Source organism: Opisthocomus hoazin, chromosome 15, assembly GCF_030867145.1.
Source record: "Opisthocomus hoazin isolate bOpiHoa1 chromosome 15, bOpiHoa1.hap1, whole genome shotgun sequence".
Classification (NCBI taxonomy): domain Eukaryota; kingdom Metazoa; phylum Chordata; class Aves; order Opisthocomiformes; family Opisthocomidae; genus Opisthocomus; species Opisthocomus hoazin.
This window is the reverse complement of record NC_134428.1, coordinates 6,996,568-7,021,874: the sequence shown is the minus strand read 5'-3', so window position 1 is coordinate 7,021,874 and position 25,307 is coordinate 6,996,568. Positions and strand designations below refer to the sequence as shown.

Below are 25,307 nucleotides of genomic sequence, written 5' to 3'. Positions count from 1 at the left end.
TCATCAGCTTTATCACTTCAATAAGCAATTTGTGATGTCCATTTTCAAGCCACCAATTTAAATGTTTTTTCACACATTTTAGGGCACAGTCTTATCGTAAAGCTGGTATAAACAATCTCAGTCCCACCGCATCTACCGGTGATGAGAAACACCAGCTCACAACCAGCCCCCACCGTCTTTTTTTTTTTTTTCTGAACAGCTTAAATTTTAGGGATAAAATGAGCCTATTTCAGTATTACAGAAGTTTTTCATTAGAACTACTGAACACAGGACCATGAACATAAATCAGGACATCCTTGGAATATCATAATCCTGTAACAAAAATTCTCATTACGCGGACACAGATCATTACCTCCACAGTAACTAATACAGTTTGTTGCAGCACGTACAACTTACTTTCACAAAGAACAAAACCATGTCCTGAAGCCAGTATGGAAGGGAAAAAAAAAGGTGCCGAAATGCTCTGTGATTTATTAATACATACTCTCGAATTTTCTTCAATTTCTCTTCCTGTTGCTGCAATAGTTCCGACTAACTCCAACACGTCCAGATCCTCAGTAACCATGCCAATATAAACACAGTTCTTCTGCCCTCCAAATTCTGGACCTGTGAGCACAGGGAGAATCAAGTCTTTGTGATGTACAAAAGCACATTTTCACAACAGGTGCAACACTCATGCTTGGGAATCTGGAAATCTGAAGACATACACATGCACTGGTCAGTAATGAAGGGCAGTATCTGCATAGGCGTAAATTATGCAGACTAAAAAAAGCTCAGTCTTGTAGGTTTTCAAAAAGAGAAAACAACAGCTAAACAAGAAAAACAGTGGATATTTTATACAGCCAAGGAGCTGTATAATAAATATCGGTGTTGAATATGCTTGAAACTCATTACTTTCTGCCATTTGCAGATTGCTTGGATCCATAATTCTAGGGCACTTCATTTTTTGAAAGCTGACGATAAAAAGATCAGAGTTCTGAGTAAGGAAATTAATATTATTTCAGCTATAATGTGGCACTATGTAAATGTGGAAGTGCTGCTGATTATCACGAAAGTCATCTGAAGCTTTTAACCTACCCACAGAAAGCAGCGAACTGGTCAGCAGGTTTTGAATAAGATGCACTTGTCACTAGTTACAGCACGAAGTGAGAAGGCTTGGCCTACGAAGAGGAACACTGCAGCTCTGCTCCCTTCTGACACGGAAACCCTTTTGGTCTAGCTGCTCCTAAGTCAGTGTTCACCAGTATTTCTGAGAGCAGCGCACCTCACTCACCCTGCTGAACACTTACCAACTGAAACAAGCGTGAGGAAGAAACAAACTTACAGATGTTGTTTCTCCAATAACCACACAGGCAGCAGTGTAATTTTGCATTATAATGAGCCTATGTACAAATGACCTATCAAACCATTGTAACACAGCCGGTAAAACGACTATTAGCTTGAAAAGAAATTTTTGAAATATCACAGTTACCCAAAGAAAAAGTGAGATCCGACTCCAGTTCATTTAATTTTTTCAGAAGTTCTGAATTGATTTTTTCTAGTTCTTTTTGTTGTTTGTCATTGTTCTTCCCATCACTGTGATAGTTGTATCTTCAAACCAAGCCAGAAGACAGTAATGTCACTTCACAGTACGTACAAAAATATATAGACATTTAGCATGTTTCTATAAATCCTGCATTTTACAAACCAAAAACCTCAAAACATTACAGCTTAGATCAACAAGTTTACTGGCATTTGTCATCCCAGATTTTGGGGTGAAGGGAGGTTGCCGCTGCAAGCTTCACTGAACACAACAGATTTCTAGGTAATATACTGATTATAATTCAACTGTTTTGACTATACAGAATCCTTGCCCCAGCACTCAGTATCAGAACAGACACTTCAAGGGTCTTGACTCAGCGTATTAGTGATTCCCATTATAGATAAAAATCTCAGTTATACAGCAAGATGCACTGACAGATCCACACACTGCCTCCAATATTAGAACTGTTGCCCTAACTTTGCTAAAACAGCTCTTCAGCTTTTTTTTAAAAAAAACAAACCTCAAAGTAAGCAACATTTAAAAGGTAATTTTTTAAAAAGTACTCAAAAGTTTCAACTGTGTGCAAAGCCAGATACGAATCAGCAAACAACACATACAAATCACCACTGAAGAGTTCACATACTCCTTTCTGTTAATGGACAGTCTATCCAAATATATAATGAAGAAAATACTGAAAAATTTACCTTACAACTCCTAACCCTGGCCAGCTGAGATCTTCAATATACAACAGGCCTACTGTTCTTCTCACTTCTTGCTCAAATTCCTCTTTCAGTTGTAGTGTACTTGTCAATATTGGTATCTTCATTTTTAAGCAGTCTACTAACTGATCAACATCTTGTATTTCAGTTCCTAAAACTAAAGATCTGATGTGTTAGTGTGTGATAAAAGTCAACGGACACACACATAGATGCCCGAATTAAGTAATCTCTAAAGAAGCCACTCTAAGCCAACCATAAATATAATTTACAGATACTGTTGAAATATCTTGATTTATGTAACAGTGTTTTTCTCGTGCTATCTAGCCACTGATACATAAAAATGGAGAGAGCCAAAGATTTCATAAAAAAATAAGCTAATAAAAAGGATTGTCAGACGTTACAAACTAATAAGGACAATACCCTTTTTCATTACATCAGAGAAATTCCTCTTCCCATAGTCAAACAGATAACGAATTAGCTTCCAGGCTGGTTTACCAAAAAAAAAAAAAAAATCATCACAGCACCACCAAGTACCTTTATTCCAAAATCTACTTTTCGGTGCACACTAGGATCCTCTCATGCCAGTGTCACATGTTTCGACAGGCTAAGCTATTCACCCCACACAAGCTAAAAGGAGATACCACACGTGACCCTGAGCCCCTGCAACTTGCTCTGTGCACCTGATGAGTCTGAAGTATGTGTAGGTGCTGGCTTAAACATGGAATTTAAGACACTTCCCAAAACGCAGATTTTAATATTTTTCCCCTCCTACATCAGTAATTATAGAAAAACCTAGAGGTTTAGTAAATAATTCTTCTAGTTAAGTAGCTGTATTTTGAACACAAGCACCATTTCAGTGTTGAAAGAAACACCTGTGTAGAAAGGTCACGCATCTTCTTGTGTTAAGCAGCTGAGAGAAGGAAAGGTAGGGATGATTTATCCTTCATATGTCTTTTATAACTGTCATAAACAAAGAGCTTCTTCCCTTGCTTCTCCTAATGATTTTAAAAAATAAAAGTCTTTCTCTGCAGAGGTAGAGAGGCAATGCCACCTACAACAGCTGAGCTACCTCTAATGCACCCTTTGCCAAGGCACAACAGAACGACAAAGCCGAGATAGTTTCGTTTATAAAAAATCCTCACCATAGGAGAATATACTAAAGAGTTTCTTGAGGATATCTGCTTTTACACCAGGAGATTGTTCTACAATGCTACAGCAAATCCCAGTTTTTACAAGCGGCTGAATTAAGTGAAAGTTACCTGCAGAAGTCATCAGTGGGCTAAAACGCACACACGTGCCTTCATCTTCCAGTTCTACCACATCAACTCCACTGGCAGGAACCAGCTGCGCCAGCTGCTCTCCCAGCTGAAGAGACAGGGTACAGTTAAAGACGTGTTGTGTCGAGCACGACCCCCTGCAGTCGCTGATTCAGGCTAGACTCTTCCCACAGTTCAGGGGAACCACATGCTAAACAGTTTTCTGTGTTTCTCAAAATCACTTCTTGTAACAAAATACTTCAGCTTGCTGGTGATATGAAGTTAGACATATACTTAAAATCATGAAAACTCGGGATAAGCTACAAGTGTTACAAGTCAGAAGTTTCTGCAAAATTGTCATTAAGTATGCCATGATTACTAGGCAATGGATCCAAAATAGTTCTGTGCTCAGCTCTCTGATAGCACAGGTTTCTAGAATTAATTCTCTTAAGATCTGGAAAAGAAAGACTTCCTGTTGATGAATACAGACATTGTCAATGAATTATCTAGCCACTTAAGAGTTCTACAGTTTCCACATTCCCACAAGACCAAGGAAAAAATCTACTACCAAAAGCTTAAGATGCAGTAATAATTTGTCATAATTACATGTAAAATAATCAGAAATGTGAAAGCAACTTTGCTTCACAGCAAATTAATCTTTTTAATCCAAAATGCCCAGTAGTTTAGCAAAGGATATCGGATCAAGAATAACCATCAAACTAGTCTACCAAAGCTGTTACAATTACTGATGAACCCCTGGAAGCATTCCACTGTCACTTCTTTCTTCCTACAGAGAAGCAGCATCCGTTCTTACCCACTGGTTGAAAGTGTCATAAACGTGTCTTTCGTTGCCTGTTCTGGGGTGCTGAATAGTTGAGGCCTGTGCAGCATGTGAGGTTTGATCTGAATCCAAAGATATAAGAATCACAGAAGTGGATTTTTATTTACTTAATTGAATAAAAGGCAACCTAAAATTTAGACAAAAGAATCACATTTCCTAAGTAATGTTAACACATCTACACAATGTACCAGATCTTAAGCAGACTAACAGGATTTTCTTTAAAGGTATGCTGAGCATGACAAATACTAGAAGTAAAACTGAGAGTTTAATATACTAGTTTTAAAAACAGCCAATAAAATACTTCTCTCAGTTTTGAGGTTCAAATGCCCCAATGGAAATAAAAACAATGTTTTCACAAAGCAAAATCCTGTCACAGCAGACTGCAATATTTAATTTGATGCATTCAGCTACTGTTTTTAATGAAGTTTTAATGATTACTTTCAGTTTTAAACCACACAAAAATAATACTAAGCATTTGAGAGTCCATTACACACATAAAACATGCAGAAATGGCCAAACACCTTACATCCTTCTAATTCAGGTGGGTGACTTCTCCCTAGTAAAGCTTTACAAATAAGAGCATCAATGTACAAAGCAATCCACCAAGTCACTGGACCAGGATGAACAGGTTTACTTTGTAAGTGCAAGCACTGAAGTAGATTAAAACCAAAACCAAGCCTCCCCCATGCCCAGCACTAAAAAATCTACAGACAATTAAAATCAACACTCATAACAGAACTACAAAGTTTTCTAGCAGTCTTCTGCCTCATCCCAACTGGATCCTCATCCCAATCTCTCCTCACTCAAGAAGGCAGAAAATGACTTGTTATGAAAATTTAAAACACTGCAGTGTATAGAAAAAAAGAAGCTATCACGTGTATGGATTCTATCACTCGATTATGACCAGCATTCACAAACTTTCTAAAAGCATATTACACAAGAGCAGTGCCCTACATAACATCTAGCTCATCAAATTAATTTTACAAATTAGTAGTTTAAAAAACTATATAGATTTTTTTTGGTTTTGTTTTTAAATAAATCACATACCTCTATTTGAATATTCCTGGAAGAACTTGAAAACTACCACTGGTGAACTCAGTTCATCTTCAACCTTAAAAAAAAAAAAAAAAAGAGAGAGAGAAATATTATTTTCTCAATTTTTTTAAAGATTTAACGCGGTGTATGTTTCCTTAGACTGCTCAGCAAAGCAGATACATTTGTTCACACTCCTAGAATTAACTTCTAGTGCTGAGATAGTGTGAACACTGTTACTGCTGGCAAAACAAAGTTATCTGTAAACACATGAAAGTAAATCATTATTCAGTTAAAGCAGAATTATACTGATTTAAGGTATGCATAATTAAAATCTGGGCACTATCAAGCAAGAAACCTAAGCATGTTCATTAGCAAATATAGCATACTAGTTTATTTAGCTTTAAGTAATTTCAGACATGAATGTTAAAAAAAAAAACAAAACAAACCCAAACCAACAACTCTTGGAAACTGCCCCAGAATCACTGGAGAACATCAAGAAAGTTCCAGCAGGAATAACAAGATTATAACTGATCCTGCTTTGGGGGTAGGAGAAAAGGACCGGGCAATTTTGGAGGCAACATGAGGGTATGTTCACAACCCAAAAAATGCAAGATTTAAGTAGAAGGGGGAAGTGCTACAGTAACTTGAACTCCCAGGGTCACTAATACTCTTGGAAAAACAATTTTTACAAAAATGGTTACTGTCACTCTGAATGATCCATGAATTATCTATTGCTGCAGAAAACTAAGCTGAATATATTTTCTATGCATCCAGTATCAATTAAAATTTGGGGACAGGCAGGAGTAAAACCACCAAACACTGTTGAACAGGATGTCTCACAGAAACTGAATTTGGAATAATACATTAGATATAATTTCTAAAACTATTTCTGGTGTAAAAACATCAGCTGGGATAATTTTTGCCTAAAATTTAACAGGTCTCAACAGCAGGGTGCAGCTAGAACGTATCAGGGAGGCTCACGGAAACTGGTTTCATAAATGTATTACTGAACAAATCCATGTTTTAAATGGAATTAAATCAATCTCTGGGAACAATTTTTTCATGTTGTTCTGTCAGGTCCACTGAGTGCATGAGTACACAGCAAAGGAACAAATACAATCTAGAGGTCACACACAACTTCCACACAATTTCACTGAACACCAGAACTTAAATTAGAAAGGTACCAAGCACTTTTAAGTAGTTTTTTTTAATCAGAGTTATCCTTGTCATTTAACAAGCAAAGACTAAGCTATACAATCAACATATTACATGTAGACTGTACCGAAGTTTTAATGAAATCCAGGTTTTTCAAGTTTTCCAGCAACCTTTGACTCTAAATGGCAGAAGGGGAACAAAAGGAAGAGACAAACACAGCATTAGAGGTTGAAAATTACTCTGAAAAACATTAAATAGTCACTACCATCTTTTCTATTTCTGAAGAAACCCCTACGATGCATCAGAGATTCATCCAGTTCTTACTTGTAAATTTAGAATGTAATGGAAAAATATTTTCTGTTTTTAGTAAAACACTGACTACAAAGTGATTTTCATCAAAATAAAGTTTTGGTATATTTGTTGACAAAGTTCCAGAGATACCACAATTCTGCTGACTAAAGAAAGCAGAGCGTGTAGCAGAACAGCTAATTTTCTCAAAGCTACCATGGCAACCAGATATGATGGCTTTTTAAATTACTTTCATTAGAAAAGACATTCTTATGTTCTGGTTTAAGACTATTAATAGGCTATTATAAAAGCTAAGATCAATCTCAGATGCCACAAAATGTGAAGACTAAATGATACTTTGTCACTCTTTTAGGTCTTCCATGCCACTAGCTTCTTCATTAACCATTACAGAAACCTTCCATTTTGCTGTTTGAATTTTTAGTAAGTGCTGTACCTTTAAGGAAAAAGGTTTTGCATATAAACAATGCATTTTTAAACTAAGACATTATATTGGACCTAAATTTTTACTAGGGTAAGGACTCGGCTTCAAAAATAGTGCACTTGCTGCTGTATCTGAAGAAATGTTTTAAAGTCCTTTTTGCCAGGCATTTATAATTTGCTATTACTGAAATCAATACAATGCCAAGCAAAATAGTTATAACAGAGAAGTGACAAAAAAAAGAAGTGATTGTTATTCTACTGTTTAGAAAAAACAAAGATTACGCATTTCTCATTAAGAAAACCTAATAAAATATGCAATCTAATAGTAAAAGCACATCCTTCCCCCATTTTACTCTGCTTTCCTAATTTGTCTGTAACACAGTACGAACCAATATGCTATACTGTCAACTACAGTATTTGCAGTTGATTCTTCCACAACATATCGCAGTAAAGATGTATTAACAGGTATTGTAGAAACATTCCTAAGTGTAACGGTGTTCTGTGATAGCCACCTGGATATTGCTTGTACTATTGTTGCTATCTGTTTCTGCTTGGAGACTCAAACTGTTAAATCCGATGGCAAAGATTCTTGAGAACAATCTCCAACCCAAACTCAAAGAGGCAAAGTATCCATAAACAATGTGCCAGCAAGCTGTTACTTACTAGTTGTGAGGCATGCTTTATCCTCTCCACAATCCCATCGTGGCCCAGGTACTGCAAGGAGAGCCACAACGGCAGGGCACGGAGCTTCTCTACGGGCTGACTCGACATCAGCCCAGCTGCCAAGGACTAAAGAGAAAAACAAACAATAAACAAACCACTATTAACCTCTCTTCAATTATTCCATTTTTGCCAGCTTATGGAATGTGTCACAGTTTAAACAGGGAGCTTTTTGCAAATTATAATTTAGATGCTTAATGAAGAACAAAACCCTACACAATGATCAAAATTAAAGTCTCCAGATCTTGAGAATAATGACTGAGAAGTTAAACATACCAAAGATGGGTCCTCCTGTCTGTAGAGTGTCACTGCAGGTACAGCTGGGAGACCCAGCCAGGATCCCAGAGTAAGAGTCATGCTGTCACACTTCGTAGCAGCCTGAAGTTTATTACAATAAGCAGAATATAAGCCATATATGTTTTGATTAGATCATGACCTTAAAATCTAGAGCACATTATTAAGTTTCTAGAGACAGTAAAACCTACCAGTACAGAAGAGGAGACATAACCCAAAGCCAAAGTTGCCAAATTCACACTAGAAAAATAAAGTGGGTTTAGCACACATTAAATATGTATTGATAGCATTTTAATCTTCAGTTTAAATATTTCACGTTGATTTGTAAAGGCAGGTAATTTTTGTTTGTATATTTTTCATTACCAATGCAACAGATGTTGTTACTTGGTATTCCAAGATTGAAAACCCAGAAGTAAAAATCCATTTCAATCTAAAAATATTTCAGTCCAACCTTCGGGGGAAATCATTCCTCAAAGTTGTACCCATAATTCAGCATCAATTTGGTATCAGAAATAAATAGCATCCTCCCAGTTACGTTGCACACTGCACTTGCAGCAGTCTTCTTGACAACTTTCATTAAAGTGTCGTATCTTCCAAACTCATTTCATTCTCCTTTCTCATTTTCAATAGTCACTGTGTAATGTCTCCCCTGACTTGCCCTGTAAGGTCTTTTTATTGTATTCCAAGCTCTTCAAAGCAAGGGCAGGTAAGATTACCATTTGAGTAAAAGTAAATGCTAACACATGCTGAAATAACCATTCCAATTATTATTCCTGTATATGTAAAACAATCTTTACCTCATACAGTGACAAAATCATAACCATATAAAATGCTTAGTATGGCAAAAATAAAGATGGTCATATGGCTCTCTACTAGCTGGCTAACTGTAAAATTATGTGCTGTCCATTAGTCAGACTTTTTAATGAATATAGTTATACAGAAATAAATTTTAAGTTTCATACCCTTCTACATGGAGCCACATATTATACTGCTCACAAAGTTCCTTCAGTCGGCCAAGTTTATCTGTGTGCCCAGCACCTGGTGTCCCTTTGTTGAAAAGGAAAAAAGGCAATCACCAACGACTAGCTTGCAGACTAGAATTCTACATAGAAAGGACCTCTTGTACTGTTGTCAAAAAAGTCACAAAAGAGCAGGAAATAGGATGTTTAAAAAAAAGCCCACTAGACAATATTTGTATCTGTTTCATTGTGACTTATGAGCAACTGGAATTCTAGAAAACAAAAACAAAAAAACTTATTTTGTTTGCCAATATATGTTAAAAATACTTAGAAAATTAGATGTCCTGCGCACTCAAAGAATCAGCAGCCTCAGATAAGAAATGCAGACATTTTTAATACATTCGAAGTATGACCTCAACTAACGGACAGTAAACCAAGATTAACATCTTAGATATTTTTCCAGTTCCAAAGCAAGTAGCAGTCACCTCCTTCGTTCGTACTTAAAACAAGTTTTGTTCATGAGCAGTTCTATTTCGTTAACCAGAAGAAAAATATAATTTTTAAAGCTAAAGTTGATGGCACATGCATCAAAAAAATCTGAAGTGTTAACATGAAACTGATTTTCAGCAAGAGATTTGCACTCACTAAAATAAGTTCTAGCCATAGCAATACATCAACTGACATAAGCAGAACTGTCGCAGTACAATTCACTTTAAATCAGCTAAATAAAAACCCCTCTAGAAAGAAAATTCTTGTGTGGCCATTAAGATATTTCTTGACATGCAACCATAAGCTGTGTAAGAAAATACATTTTGCATTTTATACATATTCATGAAATAGAGTGTTTTATTTCTTATAGTTTGTCCATAGGACTCACCAGCATTGGCCACCAGCAACAAAGGCAGTTTTCCTGACTCAACATCATCTTTAATCAATCTGTCCAACAAAGCAACATCCTGTTATCAACAAGAAAAAGATATTTATTTATAAATGTGTTTGTCAAGCGATACAGAATTGTTTCTGCTGAACTGGAAAAATGCATGAAGAGTGAAAATGGACAACATTCTGAAGTTCTGGAAGACATTCTTAATGTCTTTGTTTGTGGCTTGCAGTTTCTTCTTCTCAAACGTAAACCCAAAGGTCAGACAAAGCATTTGTGAAAAATACGACACAAATGCATCATCTAGCTTGTAAATGTACCTCCAACCTCATGTATTCTAGAAATCTTGGACTAAAAAGCACCTTACTATATGCCATCAAAAATATCTCGCAAATGACAAGCTGCTGGGTTTTTAGATTTCAATCTGCAATTTGTACAGTTATAACACAGAAGACTTACAGGGTGAAAAAATAAGCACATTAATAAGCTTTCCTAACAACACACTTGACATTTACTTAATGAGGATTATAAAAAATAAAAAAAGAGCTCTTAAAGAAAACAAACTTACCATTTGATGTTGAGATCCAAACATAGTGTTACAAGGCACACGGCACATGCAAGAAAGAGGTAACCCTAGCTGCAATAAAAGTGATGGAATTTCAACAACTGAGACATACTCATTTTAAGTGTTCACAGAAAGATACACAATGACATAAAAAATAGTAAACATGTCAATAAAAATCTGGATATTACATTACAATGTAAGTTTCCTGCTAAAACTTATGATCAAATTAATAGCAGAGAAAAAGCACAGGAGAAACTGGGAAAAAAACAACAGCCAACTTTTGGTAAGCATGTCAACTGCGTTCAGTTTTCCTAACGAGATACCCATGCCCTGTACAACAGCCTAAACTCATTCCTCTTTTTCTTGGTCACCCTTACAATTAATACATCCTATCAGCAAAAGCGTTCTTTGCGCACGGCCACGTTCCACTGGCGGTTCACAGTCACTTCAGTACTGAGCAGAGAGCAGTCTGCCTGCTTTGATCCTACAGCTCAGCTGACTGCGCATGCACCACTCACGCAAGGGGGAGCTGGGGAATCAAAGTCTCTCTTACATTTTGATCTTGAACTTGGAAGACCACAAGACAAGTGAAATCTAATTGATCATACTCATCACTGAACAAACAATTTAGCAGATTAAGAGAACTACAGTTACAGGCTAGTTTGTTTTTATCTTTTCATTTACTAGAAATCAAATTAATGTCTGATTACTCAGTTCCAATTGTCCGCGCTACAATCTACACTCCTCAAAATCTAAGATAAAATGCTACCGCTTTTAAGTTCAGTGATCACCTAATGCGGACAGGTTATCTTATAAACACAAGAGAAGGCCTCACGTATTACTCTGCACTCAGAAGCAAACAGCTCCCAGAATACCGATTCTTAGCAGCATTTCTTGCACTGAGAAGTTTCAGTCAATAACTACACACAACACTTGGTTTACCAAAGACACCAACTTATTCCAATGAACTTTTACCACCTACTTCCCAAGTCATTTTGGCCAGGACAAGTGCCATCTACGATACTATTTTTATTTCTCTGCAGACTACATTTTTTCTGTTAGTAGTACCTCTGCCTGCCTTCTCCAAAGACTTGAAAAACACAGGCCCTAAGAACTTGACTCTTCATTTCAGTGCATGTTAAGTTTGAAAAATATCACTGATGCACTGAATGTTATAGCCTACTTTTCCCTCAGCTGTTTTCCTTTAAAAAATGGTAACTTTTATTGAAAATAAGTGTACTGGGGCATCATTCAGTACAAACTTTGCAATAACTCAAGTGTTTGGAAATCCAGTACATTTGGGCTTGGGTCTTTTTTACCATGACCAACAGCTTATGTAAAGCACAACACAATCTAGAAACAATCACTTGTTTTTGTTTTGTTTTTGTTTTTGTTTTGTTTTTTTTTTTTTTTTTTAAAGTTAGCATGTAGGATCCTTTCACTGGAAATATTCAGAAAATTACTCTTCCTCCCACTGTATCGTTGCTGCAAAACATGGACTGTAAATGCAACCTGAAAGTATTTTTTTCCAGACAAATGGTTTTATTTTAAACATATGGTCCACTACAGCTACTGAGGTTACCCAGTATGGACTTTGCTTCCTTTGGCTATGTTTCATAATTATGTTGGAAATAACAATTAATGAAGCAATACCAACACACTGTATAACATTTTTGTATTACTAGCTTGCAGATATCTGGCTGGCATCAAAGTATGGTTTCATCTGAGACTCAGTTCTCGTCCCACCCACCCTTGTGGCGTTGTTTAGTCACATTGCTATTGCTTCTATCATGAGGAAAAACAAGTAAGTTTTCAAAACCACCAAGTTATGCTTTTCCCAAAATCAACTTTTTTGATGCCAAAGCTCATTCCTCATTCTCCAAAGTGCCCCTTTTCATACTGTGTTTCAACTGGCAGACATACTATCCTAAGTCTTACAAACTTACATAATTTTATAAGCCATAAAAATCTACCAGGTTCACAGAAAGGCAAAGAAGAGACAAGGATGAAGGGAATCTGCTCATGAGGAACACCGATCAAGCGAATGCATGGAAGAAACAGGAGAGTTGCAAAGAGCCTGCTCACCTTGCTTTGGGATACATACATTCAGTTAACATAGTAGCATTAGGAAAAATCTGGAAGAAGCTTCACTTCCAACAGTGGAAGTTCCAGGCAGACACATGGATCTACAGAAAATCTTTCACTTGCACCAACTTGCACCAACCAATTTACAAGACTGCTGCTAGTAGTGTACCAGATTGTACTGCAAATACCAGTCTCTTGCAGCAAAAGTCTGAACATATTTTTAAAATCTAAATTTCAAGCAGGCAATATGATGCCAGGTAAGTTCTACTTCCAGCTAAAATCCCATCTGATTCACTTTACCTGATTGCAGAGAGCTTGGCCCAAGCCTGTTCTAGCTGCAGAACTAATGTATATGACAGGCTGCTTAGTATATAGCACGTTAAATCCTTCTACTGTATAATCTTCATAGCGTGTGTGAATAACAAGTCGACAGATTTTTAGGAGACCTTCACGATCATCTTCATGATAATATGCTGATCCATTTTCATACCTGCATGAAAAGCCAAGTAAATATGACCAACAAAACCAATACCCAATTTAGTGATCAAAGTAACACTGACCAGCAAAGGAGCTCACAAGAAGACAAAGAAGACAGATTAAAAAAACCCTTCTAATTTCCCAGAACAGAGTAGAGTAGAAGGAAACTTTCATGAGAGAGGCTGAGGTTAATGATGAGGGAAGCCTAGTATTCATTTTCATTTAGAGACAAAGTAAGAAAGAAAAAGCATTTGGGTTCCTGAGGATTTCCTTTACAAAGTTCAAAGCCTTGCTTACTAAGAGTGGAGCGGGGGAAGAAGCAAACAAAAGGCTTCATCTGGGTTTAATACATATGGAAATTGTGGACTGCTAGTTTTAAAGAGAATGCAACCTGACATTCTTTAAATTAAGTTAGTAAAATTGGAATGAAACACATGAAATAACGTACATGGGCAGAAACTTGCAAACTTTATTATGAAATCACAAATCAAGATACTTTGTAGTAGCCAAAATTACTGATGTTATCTGTATTTCAGAGAGTTTAAAAATAAGACCACAACTTAGTACAATCTATTCAACACACTGCAAGACAGTTTTCCAGATGTTTTAAATATGTGAGTTACATAAATGAAGTATATTTTTCCTCAAGGATATTTTAATCATTTTATGGCTATTTTGCCTTTAATCTGATTTATTAGGCATGTTTCCTAGGAGCTCATGGGGGTGTGAGTGTGCGTGTCTGCTCCTCCGACACCTTTTTTAATCCTTCCAAGAATGAAGCTCAGATCAACATATTAACATTTATAGTCAAGAAACAGGAGCAAAGTAACCAAAGAAGGGTTAAAGAGCCCTCCACACAGGACAGAGCTGGAGCTGCTGGAGCGGGGGCCGGAGGAGGCCTCAGCAATGACCCGAGGGCTGGAACCCCTCTGCTGGGAGGAAAGGCTGGGAGAGCTGGGGCTGCTCAGCCTGGGGAAGAGAAGGCTGCGGGAAGACCTTAGAGCAGCCTCCAGCACCTGGAGGGGCTGCGAGAGAGCTGGAGAGGGGCTTGTGACAAGGGCCTGGCATGACAGGACACAGGGCAGTGGCTTTAAACTGCAAGAGAGTAGGTTTAAATTAGATATAAAAAAGAAATTCTTTACTCTGAGGGTGGTAAGGCCCTGGCCCAGGTTGCCCAGAGAAGCTGTGGACGCCCCCTCTCTGGCAGTGTTCAAGGCCAGGTTGTATGGGGCTTTAAGCAACGTGGTATAGTGGAAGGTGTCCCCTAACCTGATCTACAAGGTCCCCTCCAACTCAAACCATTCTGTGATTCTATTCTTTCCTGCTGTCCATGAATTATGAGTGTTCCACATTGAGGGCAATCCCTCAGCTGTCTTAACTATAGAAAAGGAAAGAGCAAGAGTGAAAGTATGTCGATTTATTAAGCAACTTGCAAGCTAGATGTTTCTTTCAGCATTTCCGCGCAACATGTAAATCAGTGGTCTTGCACAATTTAAGAGTGGAATTTATCTAACAAATTTACTTTATGTAACATCTGAAACATCTTAAGTTATCACAGACTATCTGATGCACAAATACTGCGGAGTATTCCAGAGTTAAATTCCAGAATGACCTACATGCAAACATTTACTTCACCTTTATGCAACAGTTCTGTGATCTAACACGGCAAAAGGGAAACTCCTTTAGTGTTGCTCATAGCCACAAAAATGTCAAGAGATATGAAGCAGTTCACAGCACGGTATTAGTTCAGTGCTGTTGCATATGGGTCACAAAACTTTGGGACCACAGTCCAATAGATACTCACCATTAATCACAACATTATTGAATATTTGATTCAAAACAGCAATATTTCTTTTTTTAGCCATGCCGTTTAGAAACATTACTGACACGCTCTCTATATACAGATACATTTGTCAAAATAGCTGGGTTACCTGCAACTTCTTAAATTTCATCATTGCACAAGGTTTCAAGATCTTTAAGTCAGACACATAAGGATAATTATTGAATTTATAAAGTAATTCTGATAGAGGTCAGCCTGCCAATGTAAGAAAAATCCTTTGCAATTCTAACAACTAAATTTGAGTTAACTTCAGTCACATCTTTACTGTTTCATCTTGCACTGCGCTCAAAAAACAAAAATCTCAGTAGCACTGGCAAGATTTTCTGAAAGATACAGTATCATGAGAGGGAGAAAGTGGTGGGATTTTTTGCTTCAGGAAGAAAAAAAATGGAATTTCTAACCAGTGAATCCCCCTCACTCCAACACCTCCACACAGTTGATTTCCATTCTTCTCTTGTGGAACAGCAAGATATCTATGCTACACGATGAAACAGGCATTTCTGAAAGATTTCACTGTACTGTAAATTTCAGTAGTGTCACCTACCATACCTGGAAAAATAAACTAGATCCAGGAAGAGCAAAGAAGTAGTTAACTGAAAACATCTTTTAAAAATATGAAGTACCCCAAGCCTCAACGACATAGCATATGCCTCAAGACACAAGAATTCAGTTAAACGTTTGACCAACCGTACGCCTGCAACTGTACTTTGGCCCTTGGCTCCACCATATAGCCTTTATAAAAGGATTTTTATGGCATCCATGTTACTAATAAGTTCCTACCATTCAATGTCTGGTTTTTTTTTTAAACACGTGATGTGTTTCAGACCTTTCAAAGAACATTTGTAATTTTGTGGCACAGTGGTTTCTTTTGTTGATATCCTCAGTCCATCACACATATTTTTAGACAATTATCAATACCTAGTCATACATAAGTTATTCACAGTGACTCACCTGAAAAGCCTGCAGAGCCAGAGAGTAGTATCAGAAAGGATCCTTGTTGTAAGTTTTCTCAGTCTTTCCCCGTCCAGCACTGATATATAAGCAGCCAAACTATGTCCCAGGAGAGCCATGTGACCCTGTTCACCAACATTTTGAAGTCTGCAAGCCAGAACATAGTAACTGCCAGCTAAATACAAGTCATGAACTTTACAGTAATTCTGGGTTTGTGTGCTTTTACTGTAGAGTGGCAGAATTTGTTGATATGCAATTTTGAATATCTAGCAGAGAAAAGTATACCACAGTCACCTCCCTGCCATTGCATATTACATACTAAAATGCCAGGGTAGACTTGCACTTCACTTGGCCTAGCTGCTTACGATAACACTTCATCTTCATTTTTAGCCAGTCAGCTAGCATGAGTTGGAACTAAGCATCTTATCTCCACTGAGACTTCAGTGCGGAGACTTATTATTAATATCTTTAGAGGCATAGCTTTCATTAGCTTGTTGGGGGTTTTTTTGGTTTGTTGAGGGCTTTTTGTTTGGTTTTGGGTTTTTTTAGTCGCCAAACTGTTTTTCAAATTATAGTTTTCAATACTTTTCTGCAGATTAGTTAGTATTATTTCCATTTTACAGAAAAATGGAAAGCAATTTTATTTCCTTTTTCTTTTTTTCCTTAAAATCTTCAGGGAGAGATGGTAAAAAAAAATGTTTTGTATTCAAAGTTCTGCAAGACTTTCAGATTTAAAACTGCTTTCAGAAAGTAGAAAACAAAATGAGCTGTCAAATCAGAAACAATTCCCTTGCATAATTCAATTTAGTAATTAGTAATGAAAGCTTTATAATTTTAGGAAAGCCAAGCCTAATGCCTTATTCTGATTCACTATATAATGTAAGTAGCCTTTAAACAGTTACATGGTTGCACAATATCTTTACACTTTAAAACACTTAAATGTGTAAGTTCTACAATAATCAGAATATAACAAACAGGTATCTTCCATATACAATAAATCATATTGGCTTTACCGGTAGGCCTGTGAAGTTTCCTCTTCCTCCTCTCCATGCATTAGGTTCTGAACTAACTGAAGTATGCTGACCATATCCTGGCCACTGGCGTACCGGGGAGGGGAAAGCAAAAAACACATCAGAAGAACCATGCAAAACCCATACATACCAGCATCTAATGAAGAGGTCATTTGGGACACTGCACGGTAAGACATGAAGACAACGCTGCACTTTTACAGAATGCTGAGTACAGCAACAAAAATAGTTCCTTCCTCTCAGAAAAGCAGATAAGGAATACCAGGTTATTGAATCAATTGATTCAAAACCCAACTTAATTATAGTAGGACACTTCAACAAGTACGAACTCACAGGAAAACAAATCTACTGAAATCTGAAACTTCGGGCTAAAAAGTTTGACTTGACAACATTTAATTGCTTATTGCTACACAGCAAAGTAAGGCAATAGCTAAAGATGCAAATTTCGCTTCACGTGGTCCAGTTTCAGCTCACAATCTCAGCACATCTCTTAAACAACTGTCTACAAATATTAGTATCTGGCACAGAAAAGCTGCACTAGACATCTGACATGATGCATTTTAACATGGCAAAACTGGAAAGACCCACACCACTTCAACTTGTGTAATTCCAACCAAAATGTATAGTAGTATAAGAATTTACACTCCAACAGCCGAAATTGCTTTTTATTCTTAGGAAAGCTAGTTCAGTGTCTCCACTCAAAACCAAGTTTAGTTTATGTACACAAAAGACATAAATAGATTTTGCAATATTTTCTGAAGTACTAGCTTGGGCTCCTGCAGGATCCTCTTCCAAAGAGGATACAACCAATTTAAATCTTAGTTTTCAAGTACAACAATCCTACCTGCCGTATGCACAAGAGCTCCATATACTTTGTAAAGACAGCTGTGTTGAAAAGGTGGATTTTTTTGATTGTTTGTTTTTGTTTTGGGTTTTTTTCAGGTTTTTCCACATTATCAGTCTGCAGTATTTGTTTTTATCTGCGTGTTTTAATGAATCTTTATTCCACAGCCCAGGTTTATCTACATTTACTGTAAGTCTCAATCACAGCTGTATGCACCAATACCTCATTAGATTCCAACAGTTCAAAATTTCAGTCATCAAGGACAAGTAATGTGTTTTTTTTTTCCCCATGTGAGTATGGAAATAGTTAGTATGATGATAATATTTTTTTTTTCCATACTCACATTGAGGGGGGGCAGATTATCATCACACCAACTATTTCCATACTCACATAGGGGAAAAAAAAAGTTTAAATAATGCCTGGCCTGGCAAATGTTCATGTTTGTATTAATACAGGACTTGATTGGAAAGCAAACATGTTACACATATTTCACAGATTCTGAAAAGTAAACAGCAATATCTAAAAACTGATGTTGCCTACCTGCCTTGGAGTGGTCCAGGAATATCCTTCCGTGCATACTTCTTTTCACTCTCCTCCTCCACTTTTCTAAGTTAAGGACACAAGAATAAACTATGTATTTAGTTTGTGGTTTATAACAGCAAACATGTACTTGACTTTGACTTGCAGAAATACATACTGACACGTTTGCAATCTATTTCACCAACAACAGTTTCATAAATAAATCAGATGAGACCAACACAAAAGTTTAGCTCGGACTGAATTAAAGAGTTCCTAAGTTTTGGGTTTTTTAGTTCTTTAACAGAAAATACCAAATTTACAGAAGACTCATATATATAGGAATTAGAATTTGTTTGCACAGCAGTAGGGAAAAAAAAATTCTAACATCTCTGAAAAAACACACTCGCTGGACTTCCTCTGAATATTACAGAACATGCATAAAAACATGTACGTTTATTTTAAAGATCTCATCATTTCAGAAACAATGGTGATCTGTATAGGTGTAAGCTTCAGAATGACAATATGACCTTAAACGACTAGGAAAAGGAGTTCTTTCCCACTTAGTGACTGTGACATTAATAACCCTCCCCTTAGCACAAACAGCTATTGTTTTTGTAGTTCTTATCATCTGTACATACCTTTGATTGTCTTCTAGCATCTTCATTGCTTCATTCAGGTTCTTTCCCATTTCTGCTAGAGTTGAGTCGACCATCTTTCAGGGGAAAAGATAACAACTTTTAAGAAAAGACCAAAAACCGCCTACCTTACTACTGTCCCCACAACACCCTCAATACAAGTTCACGCATCAGGCAGATTCTTTTAATTAGTCTGAACTCACAATATACAAAATGAGAACATATTATTAACCTAAAATCACCCAAAAGAAAACTCAGTTGTGATGTGGGTTTTATTATTGATACATCAAATTTTCTTCTCCACAAGGAAAGTCCGAGCTTTTCCCAAAATACTCTTTAATTTCTAGATACCTCTTTTGGAGTCTTATGAATAACGAAAGAAAGAGCATCAGAAGGCAAGAAGGGTTTGAGAAGTGCAAGGTGTTCAAGTAAGTGCTCGTTATAATGCTTTAGCTAAAAAACTAAGCATGTGCCACTTTAGCCCAACCGAATGATTTTTTCTTTTTCATAACCATTCTAAACCAGCAATAAAACTTCAAGTATTCTCTTAAATGTAGAAATTCACATGCGGTGCTATCCAAAATATTAAAAAAAAAAAAAAAAAAAAAATCACCAAAAACCTGCTAAGTGACACCCTAATCTTTCTACAGAGTATGGAAAACAGATTGATATCCTAAATACAACAAAATCTTTCAGTGGCAAATCTCATTTAGAAATTATCCTTTTACTTCACCTGAGAACTCATATTTCTTCACCAAAAGAAAATTTTACCAGATCCTCAGTTGAGTTGACCCAACAGTCAGTTCTCACGTTGTACAGACTCTCATTAAAAAAAAAAAAAGACAAAAAACCTAGCTCGTCTACCATAACAGTAACAGGGAAAAAACAAACAAACAACAAAAAACCCCCAAACCTACCACCAAATCAGAGAGCAATCAGTGGATAAGTAAAACACTATTCTTACAAGAAAGTCACCTTCTAGAAAAGAAGTTGTTTGGGAAGGTAAACACTGAACAGTTTGACCAAGGCAGGTTTTAGGTCATTGAGCATTTTGATACGAATTCAGGGGAAAACTTGCATAAATTACAGTTTATGTGGGTTTAGACTGACAGTTCAACTAAGAGGTGTTCAAACGTGTTCAAGTAATAATTCCTAGGAGAGGTTACAAAAGCCAACACTTCTTACCTAAGAAACACCAGAAGATATCACTTCAGACTGCTCTAGCAAAGGCATAAATCAAACAGCAGTCTTCCCCGCCATTTCCCCATTCAGGTTTTCCTGTCAAACTTTTACAACAGCAGTTTTCAAAACAGATGAGAAAACACCAAATTCAAATACTCTTGTAAATCTATTTTTTCCTATTTCTGGTACCTTTAAACCAATGTTTAATCTTAACTTATTGGAGATATGCCCTTTAACCAGACAAGAGTAAAGCTGATCTGCAGCACGCAGCTGAAGACAGACTGACAAGCAGAAAAGGCTTCTCTTCCAGCAGCTGCAGCCCTCTAGCTACACAAAACAGGTCAAAAATTATGGTTTTACTGCTGAAATCAGGTAATGTAATATACTTGTTAAAGACCCTGTCAGGATGGAAGAGCTTTAAAAATCATTGAACATATTTCCCCTGAACCAGTGACACATTCAAAGACAAGTAAGTAATATTTTCCAAAGAACTGCTTTTGCTTTGAAGAAGTCTCTTTTACGAACTTTAACCCAAGAAGCCTGGCAGGAGCTTGCGACACTGACACAAGAGATCTGGACAGGAACATTTATCCATTCAAGGATTAGATGCCATCTAGAACCCTCCAGAGAATACGGAAGATTGATATTGAACTGTATTTGAAAAATAAGTATATCCCATTGTGAAGGTACAAGGTAACATCACTGATAAGACCCATCACGTTAGACAGCAAAAAACTCTAAGATACTCAGGTGACCTTGTTATGGAGTCTGTTCTCCCTTCCTCTGCTTCCCAAACACACTGTAAGCATAGACTCTACAAATTCAACATCAACCCTCTTTCAGAAGATCAGCCCACATGCCAAAGCCTCTCCTAGTTAACCCTTTAGACTGCTGCTAAGATTGGGGGGGGGTGGGGGTGGGGTGGAGGTGGTTTACAAAAAATAAGAAATCCAAAACAAGTTTAATGTTTAAACTTACGCTATCCACAGTGCGGCAGTATAAAAGTTTGTCTGCTACAATATTAGAGAAACAGTGTCCCTAAAGGCCTGCACACGCCTTCAATCACTGCTGATGGAAATGCATGCAACACGTGCAACAAACGCAACAATGTTTGCTCATGCAGATGCAGACACAAAAGCAAATTTAATCACAGAAGCTGGTGGGATCAATTTACATGAGGATTTTACACTATTTTCATCCAGAGGACTGATCAAGAAAACAAAAAAATTAATCTGAGAGTTACCATATGTTCAAAGACTATTTTTACCAAAATATTTAGAGATTTAACTCATATTATAGCAACTGGTAGGTGGCTGAAAGAATCAGTAGCCAGGCATGGACACACTGGATCAAACCAAGATTGACAGCGCTCTGTATTCTATTGCTTTAGAAGTGGCCAGTAACAAATATGTGGGGGAAGAACAATGCAAGTATCCAGTAATATTTTCCCACAAAAACTCCCATCATTTAGCAATAAATGGGTTTTTACACTTCTAGTGTCTACAACATCCCCTGGCTATGAGGTCCACAACTCAATTAAGCACTGCATGAAAAAGCAGTACAAGCGCTAAAAGTTCAAGACCTCGTCACAGACATTAAAAAAAAATACACATGCTGCTAGCTTTTGATACTCAGAATACTACATACATATATAGCTAGAACAAAAATCTAACTATGATCATTGGTAATATTTCCACACATTTTCAGTGGTTTCCAGAGTTGCACTACACCAAAGAAACTGAAAAGAAATCTTACTTAAGAAATCAGTTTTGCTCCTGCGGGACTTTAAAGGAGTAATTGACTAGACGTAATTTACTGATTGTGACTATTTTGCATACTTTCATTCCGGCTGCCAAAAAACAGGCTCAATGGCCGGAAAGTAGTCATTTGCTTGAACATTCCTCAGCATCACATACAAATATTCAAACAGATCTGTTGTAGGTAAGGACACAAGATGTAGAGGCACTACAGAAAGGGCTTCAAGCTGCTTTTGTTTGTTACTAATGCAAAATTCACCTGCCGGAATTACATCAGACATTAAAACCTGCATATGCTTACCTTGTGACTCATGCTGTCTCACTGACTAGTAATTACACGTGCATGAAATCCTTCTGCCAATAAGCTGGCAGAATAAATACATAAAATACAGTTTAAGAGGTCGTAAGAAGTGATGCTAAGCACCATAAAATGCTATGAAATCCAGCAAGTCTTTGAATTCTGATGTGGGTTTAATCGGAAAATGAATCCTTTTCTTTTTTTCCTTCAATTGCTAAGTGGACATCCAGCAACTTATTTTCTCCTTTGAATTATGGGAAGAAGAAAAAAAAAAAAAGATTTTCACTGCTGCATACTGAATTTTATACATGCTTCCTCCTCTGCTCACATTAGTAAGGGCACGGAGGTGGGAAGCACAAGACCACCTCTATATTTTAAGCAGCAAGAAAAATGGGTGTGGCAAAGTTGCAACAATGAACTACTCAGTTAAGAAAGGTTTCTGAACACACTTTAATAACACGCCATAGCAGTACGTTGCTTCAGTTTAGTCCGTAAATGAGATCAAAAGTGTATAAAGTCCAATCAGTAACAACCAGAATACTTCTTTCATGTTCTTGAACGGTTTTCGGAAAGACTGGCAGATGAGTGCTGGCATACCTCCTGAACCACAGGACAACACACTTTTTGAGGGGGTTAAAACCACTGCATTAGATATTATATTAGCCTTAGTTTCTGCACTCAGTCCTTCCCCTCGTATCACAGGATCTGACTCTGATCACAGCTGGGCGATCCTTTGACCAGATGCGGTACAGGACACGCAATGTCCTTTCCAGCTCTAAGGAAGCACCAGCCATGGCTCTGTCCTTCAAGGTGGCCATTCAGCCACCTGACACCCCCTGCCTCCTCACGCCCTTCAAAGATCCTGACATTCACTAGCCTACTTTGTCATTTGTTGCCTTCAAAATGTGTGAATCCAATTCCCTTGGGTTAACTTGCAACAGGTTTGATTTGTGGTTACTTCCCTATTTTGTAACTAATCTGTTACAATTTTTTTAAGCACTTGGAACTGTAAACTGTTGCTGGTTCTATAGGCAGTATGTCACACCTTGGGGTTCCTTGGCAGCTCGGGAAGGGTAAGGGGCCATTCTCCAGCTGCGATAAGACTGAATGTTAATTACAAATTGAAGGAGAATGTTGCTTCAACGTTTTACAACCCCGATTTTGCGTTTTGGTAGGCTGTACTCCTAATGTAAGAAAGGGTCGGTTTTTAGACAGTCTACATAAACTATTGTGTGTGCAGAGAAACTCACAGGTGTAGCTCATTACATATTTCATGAGAAGTATGCCTCATTCTCCCGCTACATGATTATACTTGCCTAGAAGAAAGTTATACCACCAAAAACTAATTTACTGTTGAGAATAGATTTTAATCTCAAACAATACCAGTATTCTTCAGCCAAAAGTACACTGTGTTTATTCTTCAGGCTACAAAGTTTTAGATAACAAAAAAAAACAGGAAAAAGCAGTCACTTCATGACTGTTAGGCTTGAATGAAAATGGCACTGTGTCACCACAAGGCTTGTGCTTATAGGTATTTGCTCTTTTAATCTTTGTAACTTCCCTGACGTGCAGCAGGATTTGCATGCAGGTCTGCTGCCACAAGCTTTCCGTGAAGCTACCAGGATGTTGTGGCAATCAACGCTGTAACAAAAGACAAAAGTCACAGGCTGAGCAAGAAACCAAAACTCTTTTTTCATGTTTAGGGAAAACACTGCTGTAGAGACAGGAACAAACTACAAGAAAAGAATTTGTCCTATTTTACCATGAACAACTAACTTCATCTAACTTGAAACTCAAAAGGTTAAAATCCTTCAGAAGATTGGTCACTTCTATCAAAATACAAATGGGGGAAAAAAAACCTAAAAATCATGTACCTGTTAGCCAGACTTGAGAAATTTAACACAGGCTTCCAGAAGAACTTAAATTTGAAGTTCACCCCAAAAAAGCTTTCTAGATTTCAGATAAAATTCATTCGAATTACACCACTTACGACACACAATGTTAATACACATAAAAACCCCAAACATTTATTTGATAAAACAAAGATAATGTGCAAAATCAAACCATGAGATTGTTGGTGTGCACACCTGTGTCAGATTCTACAATGGTTTTGTTTTTGATTCTCAAGAAGTTTCTCACCTGCTAAAAAATTTTTTTTCCATTTGCAAGGACCTAGTGACTGTAGTCATTCAATGTCACCACGCTTTACAGCTAACCAGGTGATTCTACCAAAACGCCTTCTTCGTTACGAAAAATACAAAACTTGGACAAATTTTAAATACGGTCTCAGATGTATTATGGTAATACTTAAATAAGCACAAGGTAAGTGGATGCACATTCTCGAGGATAAACATACCCCAACTTGGATGCATTTCAAATTTATTTAGGGAGAAGACTTCTTATCTATCACGCTCAAGACTAGACAAAGGGCAGATTGTACCGATTTACAACAATCTTATCAAAGACTATTTCAGGAGGACACTAAATGCTAAGTGGCTAGAAGACAGTAATTGTATTGTGGTATGTTATTATACAGAGGACCGCAATTTTTATCATACGTGGAGAAAAGAGCCACGATAAACAAGACAGGAAGTAAAACAAACGATAACTCTTTACACACATCTACCTATTTGCATATATTGAAAAATAAGACATGTAAGTTTTTGTAGGGCCCTCATCATTTTAGACTACTCCTTACATCAAGAATACAATAACCAAAACATGGACTTTTCTTCTGTTTAGAAATTGAGATATTTAATTCGTATATGGTGTTTTTATTGCTTCTTATGATGACCTACTCAAACAAAGTTCATAAGGACTCTGTCAGTGCTACTGGACAATCACTTGCCCTGTACTAATGTGCCTTCTTTAAATAACTGCACAGTGTACCATTATTCTGCTCGAGTCCAGTTGATAAAGATGATATTCCAAACTAGTACATTCAATTAAGTTTTACTTAACTAATTAAAACTTTTCAGAATAAGCACCAGTCACCGTAACTTTTGCCAGCACTAGT

At 37.1% G+C, this 25,307-nt stretch overlaps 1 protein-coding gene across 1 annotated transcript in view; it reads right to left on the bottom strand.

Moving 5' to 3' along the window:
- PDXDC1 (pyridoxal dependent decarboxylase domain containing 1) overlaps positions 1 to 25,307 on the bottom strand; it is a 32,386-nt gene that overhangs the window by 5,881 nt on the left and 1,198 nt on the right. Inside the window, exons 2-19 of the mRNA XM_075437037.1 lie at positions 19,058 to 19,131; positions 18,441 to 18,506; positions 17,042 to 17,125; positions 16,029 to 16,175; positions 13,061 to 13,250; positions 10,679 to 10,747; positions 10,108 to 10,186; positions 9,234 to 9,318; positions 8,463 to 8,511; positions 8,254 to 8,355; positions 7,921 to 8,046; positions 6,656 to 6,706; positions 5,386 to 5,449; positions 4,312 to 4,400; positions 3,501 to 3,606; positions 2,227 to 2,398; positions 1,472 to 1,590; positions 485 to 606 (exon numbers count right to left, since the gene is read on the bottom strand). Coding sequence (XP_075293152.1) covers positions 485 to 606; positions 1,472 to 1,590; positions 2,227 to 2,398; positions 3,501 to 3,606; positions 4,312 to 4,400; positions 5,386 to 5,449; positions 6,656 to 6,706; positions 7,921 to 8,046; positions 8,254 to 8,355; positions 8,463 to 8,511; positions 9,234 to 9,318; positions 10,108 to 10,186; positions 10,679 to 10,747; positions 13,061 to 13,250; positions 16,029 to 16,175; positions 17,042 to 17,125; positions 18,441 to 18,506; positions 19,058 to 19,131 — 1,794 coding nt within the window. The remainder of the gene's footprint in view (positions 1 to 484; positions 607 to 1,471; positions 1,591 to 2,226; positions 2,399 to 3,500; positions 3,607 to 4,311; positions 4,401 to 5,385; positions 5,450 to 6,655; positions 6,707 to 7,920; positions 8,047 to 8,253; positions 8,356 to 8,462; positions 8,512 to 9,233; positions 9,319 to 10,107; positions 10,187 to 10,678; positions 10,748 to 13,060; positions 13,251 to 16,028; positions 16,176 to 17,041; positions 17,126 to 18,440; positions 18,507 to 19,057; positions 19,132 to 25,307) is intronic.